This window comes from Macaca thibetana, chromosome 12 (genome assembly GCF_024542745.1).
Source record: "Macaca thibetana thibetana isolate TM-01 chromosome 12, ASM2454274v1, whole genome shotgun sequence".
NCBI lineage: Eukaryota > Metazoa > Chordata > Mammalia > Primates > Cercopithecidae > Macaca > Macaca thibetana.
Window position 1 is genome coordinate 125,717,983 of NC_065589.1, and position 13,220 is coordinate 125,731,202.

At 40.4% G+C, this 13,220-nt stretch overlaps 2 protein-coding genes across 7 annotated transcripts in view; one reads left to right on the forward strand and one right to left on the reverse strand.

The window, feature by feature from the left end:
• The window catches only part of POLR2D (RNA polymerase II subunit D), a 471,659-nt gene that overhangs the window by 256,255 nt on the left and 202,184 nt on the right, over positions 1–13,220 (reverse strand). The window lies entirely within an intron of this gene.
• The window catches only part of UGGT1 (UDP-glucose glycoprotein glucosyltransferase 1), a 108,277-nt gene that overhangs the window by 16,092 nt on the left and 78,965 nt on the right, over positions 1–13,220 (forward strand). For 5 of the 6 annotated variants that reach the window (XM_050751577.1, XM_050751578.1, XM_050751576.1 and 2 more), the window contains 5 exons: positions 1,170–1,300; positions 3,525–3,637; positions 7,280–7,454; positions 9,115–9,211; positions 10,230–10,308. In XM_050751577.1, the coding sequence (XP_050607534.1) occupies positions 1,170–1,300; positions 3,525–3,637; positions 7,280–7,454; positions 9,115–9,211; positions 10,230–10,308 (595 nt within the window). Of the gene's footprint in view, positions 1–1,169; positions 1,301–3,524; positions 3,638–7,279; positions 7,455–9,114; positions 9,212–10,229; positions 10,309–13,220 lie in introns of those variants that run through there. The other variant, XM_050751581.1, reaches the window with a different exon arrangement.

The following is a 13,220-nucleotide window of genomic DNA, read 5'->3' on the forward strand; positions in this document are numbered from 1 at the left end:
CCAGCACTTTGGAAGGCCCAGACGGGCGGATCACGAGGTCAGAAGATGGCGACCATCCTGGCTAACACAGTGAAACCCCGTCTCTACTAAAAAAATACAAAAAAAACTAGCCGGGCGAGGTGGTGGGCGCCTGTAGTCCCAGCTACTCGGGAGGCTGAGGCAGGAGAATGGCGTGAACCCGGGAGGCGGAGCTTGCAGTGAGCTGAGATCAGGCCACTGCACTCCAGCCTGGGCGACAGAGCGAGACTCCGTCTCAAAAAAAAAAAAAAAAAAAAATTTTTGTATATATATAAAAAAAAAATTGTTTCCTCCTTGACCCTGTTCCTTCTGTTTCTTTCCTGCTTTTTATAACATTTTAAATTAATTTGTTTAGCCTTCAGTGTTTTTTACAACAAATATATACATATGTATTCTTATTTCTCATTCTTTCTCCTAGTTAAAAAAAAATAAGTTACTATGTACATTGTTTTGTGTCCTTGCTTTTCATTTATCCTGGGGATTTTTTCACGTTAGTATTTGGATTTTTTTTCTTTAAAATAATTTGGTCCAACTTTTTGTTTAAATGCTTCTTTTCAAACTTTAAAATGTCATCAGTATTCTTTAATACTGTAACTTCCTCATCACACTGCTCAGTTTTGTTTAGTTTTTGGAATAGTTACCATGTGCTAGGCATCATGGATATAAGGATAAATAGGTCATAGCCTCTGCCTCTGGGGACCAGAAGTCTAGGCGGGGTATAGATAGACAGTGAATAAATAATTTAGTAAATGATATGATAAGTGAATGAGGCAAACAGAGAAGTGTTCTGGGATTGAGGAAGAGATGTAACTGGTCCATTGAAGCATGGGGTAGGGACTGTGGAGACTTCCTGGAGTAGGTGATTTCACAGCTGAATTATTTCTGAGGAAGTACGTAACTATCAGTCATCCAGGTACGTGGGAAAATAGTGGTCCAGGGGAGAGAATAGTTTGAAAGGGAAGAGGAGAGGAAGAGCCCAACTGCATTGTGTATTCCAGGGAATTTTAAGCATTTGATGAGAGTTCAAGACAATATACTTGTAAAACTTGCCATCACATACCTTTGTAACACAGCTTTGTGCTTCATGAGCTATCTTCTTTAGATTTCTCCAGTCATATGCAATTACTTTGGTTAATGTTCTTCCTTGACAGGTACTGATTATTCCTATTATCATGCAATACTGGAAGCTGCATTTCAGTTTCTGTCACCTCTCCAGCAGAATTTGTTGAAATTTTGTCTGTCTCTTCGTTCCTACTCAGCTACGATCCAAGCCTTCCAGCAGGTGGGTCCCATGCTCTTAAAGAACAGCATTTTATGTCACGGTGAATGGATGTCATGATGAATGGATGTCATGATGAATGGATAGACTGCAGCTGTCCTGGAATTGAATTACAGAGCTATCACTTTTTTGCCTGAAATTTTCTAGGATTTATGATTTAAAAAAAGAAATAATAAGCAAAATTGATGTTAAGTCTTCAACCCGCAGATTTAAAAAAAATAAGAAAAAGAATATCGGTATGGAAAAGAGACAGCAATATTTTATTTATGCATTGCAGCCTGGGAGATGTAATCTTGTTAAACCAATGAACCAGCATCTAATCACAGCCTGTAGTTCTAAAAGCAGTTCACAGGAAATACAGGAGGCAAGAAATGTTTAGCATCACCACAGGGATGCAGTCAGGAAAATCAAGAATACAGGAATCGTTGTAGTAATCCAGTTTCTTCAATAAATAAATTATGGAAATTTCTATTGTAATTGAAAAAGAGGGACAGAGGAACCTCAAGTTAAGAGAGACTTAAGGCCAGGCGTGGTGGCTCACGCCTGTAATCCCAGCACTTTGGAAGGCCAAATTCCAAAAGTTGGATCACGAGGTCAGGAGACCGAGACCATCCTGGCTAACACGGTGAAACCCCATCTCTACTAAAAATACAAAAAACTAGCCGGGCCTGGTGGCGGGCGCCTGTAGTCCCAGCTACTCGGGAGGCTGAGGCAGGAGAATGGCGTGAACCCGGGAGGCGGAGCTTGCAGTGAGCCGAGGTCATGCCACCACACTCCAGCCTGAGCGACAGTGAGACTCCGTCTCAAAAAAAAAAAAAAAAAAAAGAGACTTAAGAAGAGACAGTCAAAGGTGTCTTCACCAACTAGATATTTGATATAAAAGCAAAGTTTATTTTATTTATTTATTTATTTGTTTTTTTTTTTTTGAGACGGAGTCTCGCTCTGTCGCCCAGGCTGGAGTGCAGTGGCACAATCTCGGCTCACTGCAAGCTCCGCCTCCCGGGTTCCTGCCATTCTCCTGCCTCAGCCTCCCGAGTAGCTGGGACTACAGGCGCCCGCCACCGCGCCCGGCTAGTTTTTTGTATTTTTAGTAGAGACGGGGTTTCACCGTGGTCTCGATCTCCTGACCTTGTGATCCGCCCGTCTCGGCCTCCCGAAGTGCTGGGATTACAGGCGTGAGCCACCGCGCCCGGCATGCAAAGTTGATTTTAAAATTATTTTTTATTATAAAATAAAACATAGAAAAACCACTCACAAATAATATATAGTAATGGATTATTATAATGTGAACAGCCTTGTAATTTTCACCCAAGTCAAGAAGCAGGACTTGATCTGGTGCCATGGAAAGCCCTCCACGTACTGTGTCCTGACTGTGGCCACCTTTCGCCCTCTGAAACCAACCACCCTGTTAACTTCTGTTGGAATCACTTGCTGTGTTACTGTATTGTTGTATTGCCCAAGGATACATCGTCATAATATGAAGTGGTTTGTTTTTTTTTTTTTTTCATTTTTCTTTATTTTGGGACAGAGTCTTGCCCTGTCGCCCAGGCTGGAGTGCAGTGGCGCAATCACAGCTCACTGCAACCTCCACCTCCTGGGTTTAAGTGACTCTCCTACCTCAGCTGGGGTAGCCTGCTACCACACCCAGCTAATTTTTGTATTTTTAGTAGAGACAGGGTTTTGCCATGTTGGCTATGCTGGTGTCGAACTCCTGACCACAGGTGATCCACCCTGCCTCCGCCCCCCAAATTGCTGGGATTACAGGCGTGAGCCACTGTGGCTGGCCTGTTTTTGCGTTTATTGATTTTGTTTTTTTGAGACAGGGTCTTGTTCTGTTGCCCAGACTGGAGTGCAGTTCTGTGATTGTGGCTCACTGCAGCCTTAGCCTTTCAGGCTCCAGCAATGCTCCTACCTCAGCCTTCTCAGTAGCTGGGACTACAGGCGTATGCCACTGTGACTGACTAATTTTTTATTTATTTTATTTTTTGTAGAGATGGGGTCTCAATATGCTGCCCAGGCTTAAGTGGCAGGCTTAACTGCCCAGGTTTGGGCTTAAGTGATCCTCCCACTCTGGCCTCCCAAAGTGCTGGGATTACAGGCACGAGCTACCACACTCAGCCACTTTCACCAATGTTGTCTTGTCATAATTTAATCACCTGTTTTGATTATACATGTCTTTATCTCATCCTTGGTTAGAACTTTAAAAAGTGTGTGTCTTCTGTGACAGATCGCAGCTGATGAACCTCCACCGGAAGGATGTAATTCGTTTTTTTCCGTGCATGGAAAGACGACTTGTGAATCTGATACCCTGGAGACTCTTCTACTGACAGCCTCTGAAAGGTAGATTGTGTGTTCCTTTGTTTTCATATCACGCATTTCCAGTGCTGCTTCTGTATGTCATCTACCTTCTGATTTTCTCATCTGTTTTGTATCATTAGGTGTAATGGTTTAGAGTATGGCTTCTGGAACCAGACTGACTAGATTTGAATCTCAGCTCCGTCACTTAAAATCGTTTTGTGAAATGTGGCAAATTAATCTCATTTCAAAATGGAGATAATACAAGTATTCAGTATTAACTGTTATTATTTAGTAATGACTGCATCTGAGCAATGACATGGGCTTTGTCATTAGCTTAGTAAGAAATACTGTGTGTGTTAAAGCCAGTGCCTGAAATAATGACATTAATGATAATATCTCTCAGGATATTATTAGTTTCAGACAAAGGAGGATATTTGAAAGATAATTGCAGGCTTGATTTGAATATTAATTTGGTAACTAATGTACCAGCTTTTTTGCCCAAAGGTAGGTTTCCTGTGGTAGACAACTCGGCTGTGTATCATTTTGCTGACTGGCGAGGGCAGCAAGCCGCCTGTACCTCCTCTAATGCTGTTCATAAACACAACAGTGAGCTCTACATGGGGCTGGCCTGCCCTGTCAGCACTGCTAATGGCAGTGAGGTAGTGCAGGTCTTCTTTAGTGAGATTGTCTGCCCCCATCCTCTGCCCACCAAACGTCAGTAGTGATTCTTACTCAGAGTGCTAACCAAAAAACACAGTGTGCACTCCAGCCCTCTCAGGGTCAAGACATGGACATTCAGAAATGGCTGCATGTGATACATTCGTGCTCTCTCGGGGGAAACAACATTGATGGCTTTGTAATTCTTTTAAAAAACTTTATTTGATTTGCTACAACAATAATGCACACCTTTATAAAGAAAAGAATAATAGTGTCTCCTCTCTGAGAAGTGGTAACTACTTTTAATGGTTTGGCATATATACCTTCAGACTTTTTCCTATGGTTTTAAATTTATACATGTAGGTAGTTCTATTTTTATAAAAGGCATCTTCCCATGTAGTACGAGTGGGTGTATCTCATCATTTTGAACACATGCATAACCTATGTAAGACTGCCCCATAATTGATAATTTATCTCTTACTGATGGATTTTTAAGTCATTTTCTTTTTTTACCCCTGTTACAATAAGGTTATATGGAGCATCCTTATTCATGTCTTTACTTTCTGCTGAGTTATTGGTAGGTCATAAAGTCTGCATTAAGATCTGTTAATATCTTGATGCCATCCTTAGATAAGTTTTTTGGGGAGAAGTTCTAAAATTTATGAGGAAAACTGAAATGTTAAGTCCATTAGAGGCACAAGCCTGTAGTCCTAGCACTTTAGGAGGCTGAGGCAGGAGGATTGCTTGACCCCAGGAATTCCAGACCAACCTGTGCAACAAAGTGAGACGCTGTTTATCCAAAAAGTAGCTGAGCGTGGTGGCAGTAACTGGGCACACGCCTTTGGTCCCAGCTATTGGGCTGTGGTGGGAGGATCACTTTAGCCTGGGAGGTAGAGACTGCAGTGAGCTGTGTTCATGCCACTGCACTCTAGCCTGGGCAACAGAGTGAGACCCTGACTCCAAAATAAAAACAGAAACAAAAATGTCCATTAGGAAGATCATAGTAGTAAAAATAGTAGAGGAGATAGACTTAATATAATTGGCAAGTAATATGCTTAATGTTAGCCTCTGCTTTTTGCATTATTTATACTTACTTTTTTTTTTTTTTTTTTTTTGAGATGGAGTCTTGCTCTGTCGCCCAGGCTGGGGTGCAGTGGCCGGATCTCAGCTCACTGCAAGCTCCGCCTCCCAGGTTTACGCCATTCTCCTACCTCAGCCTCCCGAGTAGCTGGGACTACAGGCGCCCGCCAACCCGCCCGGCTAGTTTTTTTTTTTTTTTTTTTTTTTTGCATTTTTTAGTAGAGACGGGGTTTCACCATGTTAGCCAGGATGGTCTCGATCTCCTGACCTTGTGATCCGCCCGTCTCGGCCTCCCAAAGTGCTGGGATTACAGGCTTGAGCCACCGCGCCCGGCCTACTTTTTTTTTTTTTTTGAGACAGAGTCTTGCTCTGTCACCCAGGCTGGAGTGCAGTGGTCGGATCTCGGCTCACTGCAAGCTCCGCCTCCCGGTTCACGCCATTCTCCTGCCTCAGCCTCCCGAGTAGCTGGGACTACAGGCGCCCGCCACCTCGCCTGGCTAGTTTTTTGTATTTTTTAGTAGAGACGGGGTTTCACCGTGTTCGCCAGGATGGTCTTGATCTCCTGACCTCGTGATCCGCCCGTCTCGGCCTCCCAAAGTGCTGGGATTACAGGCTTGAGCCACCGTGCCCGGCCTATACTTACATTTTTAAATGAAAAGGTAATCATATTCTATTTATAGGGTAGAAAAAAGTACTTGGCCAGCCGTGGTTGCTCACGTCTATAATCCCAGAACTTTGGGAGGCAGAGGCGGGTAGATTGCTTGAGCCAGGAGTTCGAGACCAGCCTGGGCAACATGACAAAACCTCATGTCTACAAAAGATACAAAATTTGGCTGGCATGGTGTCATGCACCTGTAGTCCCTCCTTGAGCCCTGGAGGTCGAGGCTGCAGTGAGTGGAGAGATCATGCAACTGCACTCCAACCTGAGCGACAGACTGAGGACTTCTTAAAATATAACATAGTATATAACATATTATATTGACCGGGCGTGGTGGCTTATGCCTGTAATTCCAGCAATTTGGGAGGCCGAGGCGGGTGGATCACCTGAGGTCAGCAGTTTGAGACCAGCTTGGCCAACATGGTGAAACGCCATCTCTTACTAAAAATACAAAAATTAGCCGGGTGTGGTGGTAGATGCCTGTAATCTCAGCTACTGAGGAAGCTGAGGCAGGAGAATCACTTGAACCCAGGAGGCGGAGGTTTCAGTGAGCCGAGACCATGTCATTGTACTCCAGCCTGGGCAACAGGAACGAAACTCCATCTCCAAAAAAACAAACAAACAGAAATATTATATTATGTTTTACACACACACACACAAAAAAAACACATACATACATACTCAAGATTTAGTGGTCATTTGAATATGTGTCCTTTTTTGGCCCTTTTCCTCCCTTTTTAGGAATTGGTAGCTATTATTAATTGAGGTTTATTTTATTCTTTTTTTTTTTTTTTTTTTTTTTTGAGATAGGGTCCTGCTCTGTCACCCAGGCTGGAGTCCAGTGGCATGATCATGGACTGTTGCAGCCTCAATCTCTGGGGCTCAGGTGATCCTCTCACCTTAGCCTCCCGGGTAGCTGGGACTACAGGTGAACGCCACCATACCCAGCTAGTTTTTGTTATTTATTATAGAGTCGAGGTTTTGCCATGTTGCCCAGGCTCTTCTTAGTTATGATTACAGGCATCACGCACTGGACCTGGCCAGTGTTTACATTTTATAGTTAGTATTTTGTATAATGTACTTTTGTTATTTTTAATTATGAATAAACAAGACTTATACCTGATAGTAATTATTTAAGAAAATATTACTTAAATAATATCATGCTGCCCTTCATATTAAGACGCTTATAATCTTTATTTAAATTTTCATAGCTGTACTTTATATTTTGTGACATTTTTAGTGTTTCACAATTATTCTTAAAGTTTTAAGCTTTTATTATTTATTTTCAGACCCAAACCTTTATTGTTCAAAGGAGATCACAGATATCCGTCTTCTAATCCTGAAAGCCCAGTGGTGATTTTCTACTCTGAGATTGGCTCTGAGGAATTTTCTAATTTTCACCGCCAACTTATATCAAAAAGCAATGCAGGCAAAATCAATTATGTATTCAGACATTATATATTTGTAAGTATTGATTTATTTTACACCTGTTTTGAATGTAATTTGCCCAGCGTGACCTTAGAACATAATAATCTCCCTCTTTATAAAATAATCTAGTTATTTGAACCCCTTTTTTGAGAAATCCAATAGTTTCATTGAGTTTGTTATTTGCACATAAGATGTGCTTTGCTTCACTTTCTGAAGAAATAAAAAACATGCTAAAAAAATGGCTTGATAAAGTTTACATTTTATTTCAAAGTGAACCATGTAAATAATCTTTTCTAACTTTAATATGGTCATTATACTATGGAACTGATTGTTGAATTCAGTTTCTTTTCCAATCTTTTTTCTTCTGTTTTCTCTTTGCCACCTTTTTATGTGCTGGAAGCGGGAGGATTTTCTAAACAGGCGATTCATAGGTAGACTTGATATAATATTAAGCTTTTAAGACTCTGTGTAATATTTAGTCATTTAAAATATTTGTATGTAAAGGTTGTTAGCCCTTTAAAGTTTCTGTGTCATAATTAGCTCAGTACTAAGTTCATGCCAAAAAAATAAAAATTTTATTGATTGATTCATTTATTTTTGAGAGGGAGTCTCGCTCTTGTCACCTAGGCTGGAGTACAGTGGCACAATTTCAGCTTGCTGCAACCTCTGCCTCCTGAGTTCGACTCTCCTGCTTCAGCCTCCCAGTAGCTGTCATTACAGGCACATGACACCATGCCAGCTCATTTTTTGTATTTTTCGTAGAGACGGGGTTTCACCATGTTGGCCAGGATGGTCTCGAACTCCTGACCTCAGGTGATCTGACCGCCTCAGCCTCCCAAAGTGCTGGGATTACAGGCGTGAGTCACATTTTATTATTATTATTATTTTCATAATTATTTTTAATATTTTAATAATTGTTTTAAATTATTTTTAATTCAACATTTTTAATATTTAATTTTAATATTTTTAATAATTATTTATAATTATTTTTATAAAATTGTAAATGAAAATTTGTACAAGCAGAAAGTTTTATCAAAGTCCAGTTTTTGACTCTCCCTCTGCCCCCTCTATTGCTGTTAGGATAGATGTTAATGTCTGAAGGGCCATCTTCAGTCAGGATGCTGGTGAGTCTGTGACATCTGGTCAGTCCAAGCTCCGCTCAAAGGCATTTAAATTTAATAAAAAGCAGACTCCCATGGGCCTCAGAAACATCTCTGGGATTGAGACCTCACCACCTTTCAACCCTGCTCTGTAGGTTCTGGAACTTCTTCTTTTCTTTCTCCATTTCTTGTGGTTGGGACCTTAGCACTTTCGGCTGTCCATTCTTCTGGTTTTGTATCTACCTTGAATTCCATTCCCACAGTTGTGGCAGCCTACAACATGTAAGGGAGCCTAGGATTTTATAAGGAGAGAGATACAGACTCTGAATTGATTTTTAAAACGTATGATCAATATTTTAATGGTAGATAAGTGCTTTTATTACTCTTGATTTTTTGGTAGATTTTGGACTAGAAAAATTTATTTAGTGAACTTTCTTAGCTATATAGCTAATACCCTTAAAAAAACAATTTAAAGATATTTTGAGTGCATAATCCTAGGTAAAGGCTAGTAGATGCAACATTAACATGGTCATGCTGTGTACACGTGACATAGAAAGAGCTAGGTGGTAATGGTGGAATTCTTGCTTTCCTTGCAGAATCCCAGGAAGGAGCCTGTTTACCTCTCTGGTTATGGTGTGGAATTGGCCATTAAGAGCACTGAGTACAAGGCCAAGGATGATACTCAGGTGAAAGGTGAATTGGTAAAAGTGGGACCAATGTGCTTTCTTCAAATATGAGTTAAAGGGGAGTTTGTTTCCTTATGAAAAGTTTAGGCGTATGCTGAACCTGTGTTTGCATCCTGGTTCTGTTACATCTGAGTGGGTGACCCTGAAGCAAGTTCTCTAGGTCCCAGTTTTCTCTTGTGTAAAATGCAGGTAATGATACATGTCTCTTCCAGTATTGGGGAGGAATAAATAAGATGTGTAAGTAAAGAATTTTTTCATGTACTGAAAAAAAAAAGAAAACACACCAAGAAAGAACCTGGCACAGTTTGCCCAAAAACATTCAGCAAGTAGTAGCTATTGTTGATGTTATATGGGGTTTACAAATAGCCATTTATTTGTGACTCCAACGTGAAATCTTAAAGTATCCTATATTTAGCAAACAATTTTGTGGTGTTTATTAGTTCTGTACATGGAACAGTTTACTGTGGATACTTTCTGTTGTAATACTCTAGGGTTTTGAATTTATTTTATCTACAAGTTTTAAATGCTGTTTTTTTCATTTCTTTCTTTTAAGCTCATTTTAAAGATAAAAAATCTGAGTAGTAAAGCAGATGGAAAATAAACTACTACCTCATCCTTCTGTTTTCTTCAATAATGTGTTTAGGATTAAGTTGACTAATTATAAATTCTTCAGAATTTTGATATTGAAAAATTCTTTGTTCATAGTGTTTAAAACTGTTAATTTCATAGTTGTCCATAATGTTTAAATCTATTAATTTTGAAGATTTTAGCATATAAAATTTTCCAAAGTTTAAGGGAAAAATGCATTCTTTATCCAGGAACACAGGAGATACTAAAATGCATTTGTTTGTTTAAAGAACCATTGCCAAAGGGTAATTGTGATAGTCAACATTTTAAATGGTATAATTTCAGGGGTTTCTGATTTTTTTCACATTATTCAATTTTATGATGTTTATGAGACTAGTAACATTTTTGCTTCAAATGTGAGCAATTATTAATAATATGGATTTTCTGTTCTTTCGTAGGAACTGAGGTAAACACCACAGTGATTGGTGAAAATGATCCTATTGATGAGGTTCAGGGATTCTTCTTTGGAAAATTAAGGTATGTATGTTCTGCGTATTTTGGGAAACACCCTCATTTTCCTTAAGCCTCCAGGCTTTCTTGAATTTTAAGCATCATCTTGTTGATTACTGTCTGAGTTACCCATCTCCTAACAGTACTTCATGTATGCAATCCTATGTGGAGAGTCAACCACTTAGTTTATAGTACAGTTTATGATTTCACATTATTCTGAAGCACATTATTCTTTTTTTTTTTTTTTGGAGTCAGTCTTGTTGTGTTGCCCAGGTTGGAGTGCAGTGGTGTGATCTCGACTCACTGCAACCTGCACTTTCCAGGTTCAAGTGATTCTTCTGCCTCAGCCTCCCGAGTAGCTGGGATTACAGGCGTGCACCACCACACCTGGCTAATTTTTGTATTTTTAGCAGAGATAGGGTTTCACCACATTGGCTAGGCTGATCTCAAACTCCTGGCCTCAAGTGATCCACCTGCCTCAGCCTCCCAAAGCGCTGGGATTACAGGCATTAACCACTGTCCAGCTTGAAGCACATGATTCTTAATTGATACTTTGGCTACCTGCCCACAGTTTAAGTGCATTTTTCTTACCTCTCAGTTGATGGCATTAAGTTACATACCATTTTTTGATTGCCGTAAGAGGAGAAATTGAATTGTTTCACTTAATATTTTCCCAGGAAAAAAATGTATTTAAAAGTTTTTTTCAAACATAGTCTGAGCAAAAATGCAAAATAGATACAGTAAATTTTATACATGCTCAATGGAGAAAACATTTTACTATTATTACTATTTTTATTTATTTATTTGTTTATTTATTTTGAGACCAAGTCTTGCTCTGTTGCCCAGCCTGGAGTGAAATGGCGCAATTTCAGTTCACTGCAAGCTCCACCTCCTGAGTTCAAGTGATTCTCCTGCCTCAGCCCCCTGAGTAGCTAGGATTACAGACACCCACCACCATGCCTGGCTAACTTTTGTATTTTTAGTAGAGACAGGATTTCACCATGTTGGCCAGGCTGGTCTTGAACTCCTGGCCTCAAGTGATCTGCCCGCCTCACTCTCCCAGAGTACTGGGATTACAGGTGTGAGCCATGGCGCCCAGCTCAGAAAAAAACGTTTTATTATAATTTGCTTTATGTGAAAGGAAATGGTATTTTTTAAAATTCCGTAATTACATAATGATTTAATGAAAGCATCATAACCAATTAATGTAACTATCATAGTGTTTTATAGCTGGAAAGTCGTCTTCTTAGCTGTTGTTCTTTTTTTTTTGAGACGGAGTCTTGCCCTGTTGCCCAGGCTGGAGTGCAGTGGTGTGATCTCGGCTCACTGCAAGCTCCGCCTCCCAGGTTCACACCGTTCTCTTGCCTCAGCCTCCCAAGTAGCTGGGACTACAGGCATCCGCCACCTCACCTGGCTAATTTTTTGTATTTTTTTTTTTTAGTAGAGACAGGGTTTCACTGTGTTGGTCAGGATGGTCTTGATCTCCTGACCTCGTGATCCACCCGCCTCGGCTTCCCAAAGTGCTGGGACTATAGGCGTGAGCCTCCACGCCCGGCCTGGAAAGTCTTCTTAGCTGTTATTCTAAAAGTTGAAGTTATTTCCCTCATGGCTTGATAATTGTTTAGAGCCCTGAATTCTGCTTTATCTGGAAATTTTTATTAGGACATTGTGTGTGTGTGTGTGTGTGTGTGTGTGTGTGTGTGAGAGAGAGAGAGAGAGAGAGAGGGAAAGAGAGAGAAAGTGATCAAATAGAAATAGTATATGCTAGGCTCAGTTTTATATACTTCAGCTCTGAGATTTGGCCAAGTGAAATAACCAGATTAACAATTTAGAAGATGTATCTTAGTTTACATTGAATTACATGTTGAGTTCGTCCTGCACATATATACGTTTCTTGTTTAACATCAGTTTTGGCCTCATTAGAATGTAATCATATTCTATTTTTATTTGACTCAGGCTTTCAGAATTCTTTTTTTAAAAAAAATTTTTGAGACAGGGCTTTGCTCTGTCATCCAGGTTGGAGAGCAGTGGCACAATCACGGCTCACTGCAGCCTTGACTTCCTGGGCTCAAGGGATCTTCCCACCTCACCCTCTCGAAGAGCTGGGACTACAGGTGTGTGCCACCATGCCTGGCTAATTTTTAAATATTTTGTAGAGATAGAGTCTTGCTATGTTGCCCAGGTTGGTCTTGAACTTTGGGTTCAAGTGATTGTCCTGCCTTGGCTTCCCAAAGTGTTTGAATTACAGGTGTGAGCTACCACTCCCAGCTTCAGAATCTTTTTTTCACATTTATGTTGTTTATGTTTATTTTTTGGGTAGCATTATGATTTTATGCATTCACAGCACAAAGGTATTATCAAGAATATTGAGGCTGTTTTACCTTTTGGACATTCAGAATAGTTACTTAGCTATCCAAAGTAATTAGGCCGTTTTTTTTTGTTTGTTTGTTTGAGACAGGCTCTCAGCCTGTCTCCAAGGCTGGAGTGCAGTGGCGCCATCATGGCCTGCTGCAGCCTCCACCTCTCCAGGCTCAGGTGATCCTCTCACTTCAGTTTTTGTATTTGTGATAGAGATGGAGTTTTGCCATGTTGCCCAGGCTGGCCTTGAACTCCTGGGCTCAAGGGATCTGCCCACCTTGGCCTCCCAAAGTGCTAGGATTACAGGTGTGAGCCACTGTGCCTGCCTCATTTTTGGTATTTAAGAGTTTATATAGGTTGAGTGTCTTTTCTGAAATGTTTAAACTAGAAGAGTTTCAGATTTCAATTTTGAAATATTTCCATTATGCTTAGCAGTTGGGCACTCCTAAGTCTGAAAATCTGAAACCTGAAGTGCTCCTATGAACATTTCCTTTGATGTCATGTTGACATTTAATGAGTTTTGGATTTTGGAGCATTTTGGATTTCAGAATTTTAGATTTGGGATGCTCAGGCTGTAGTAA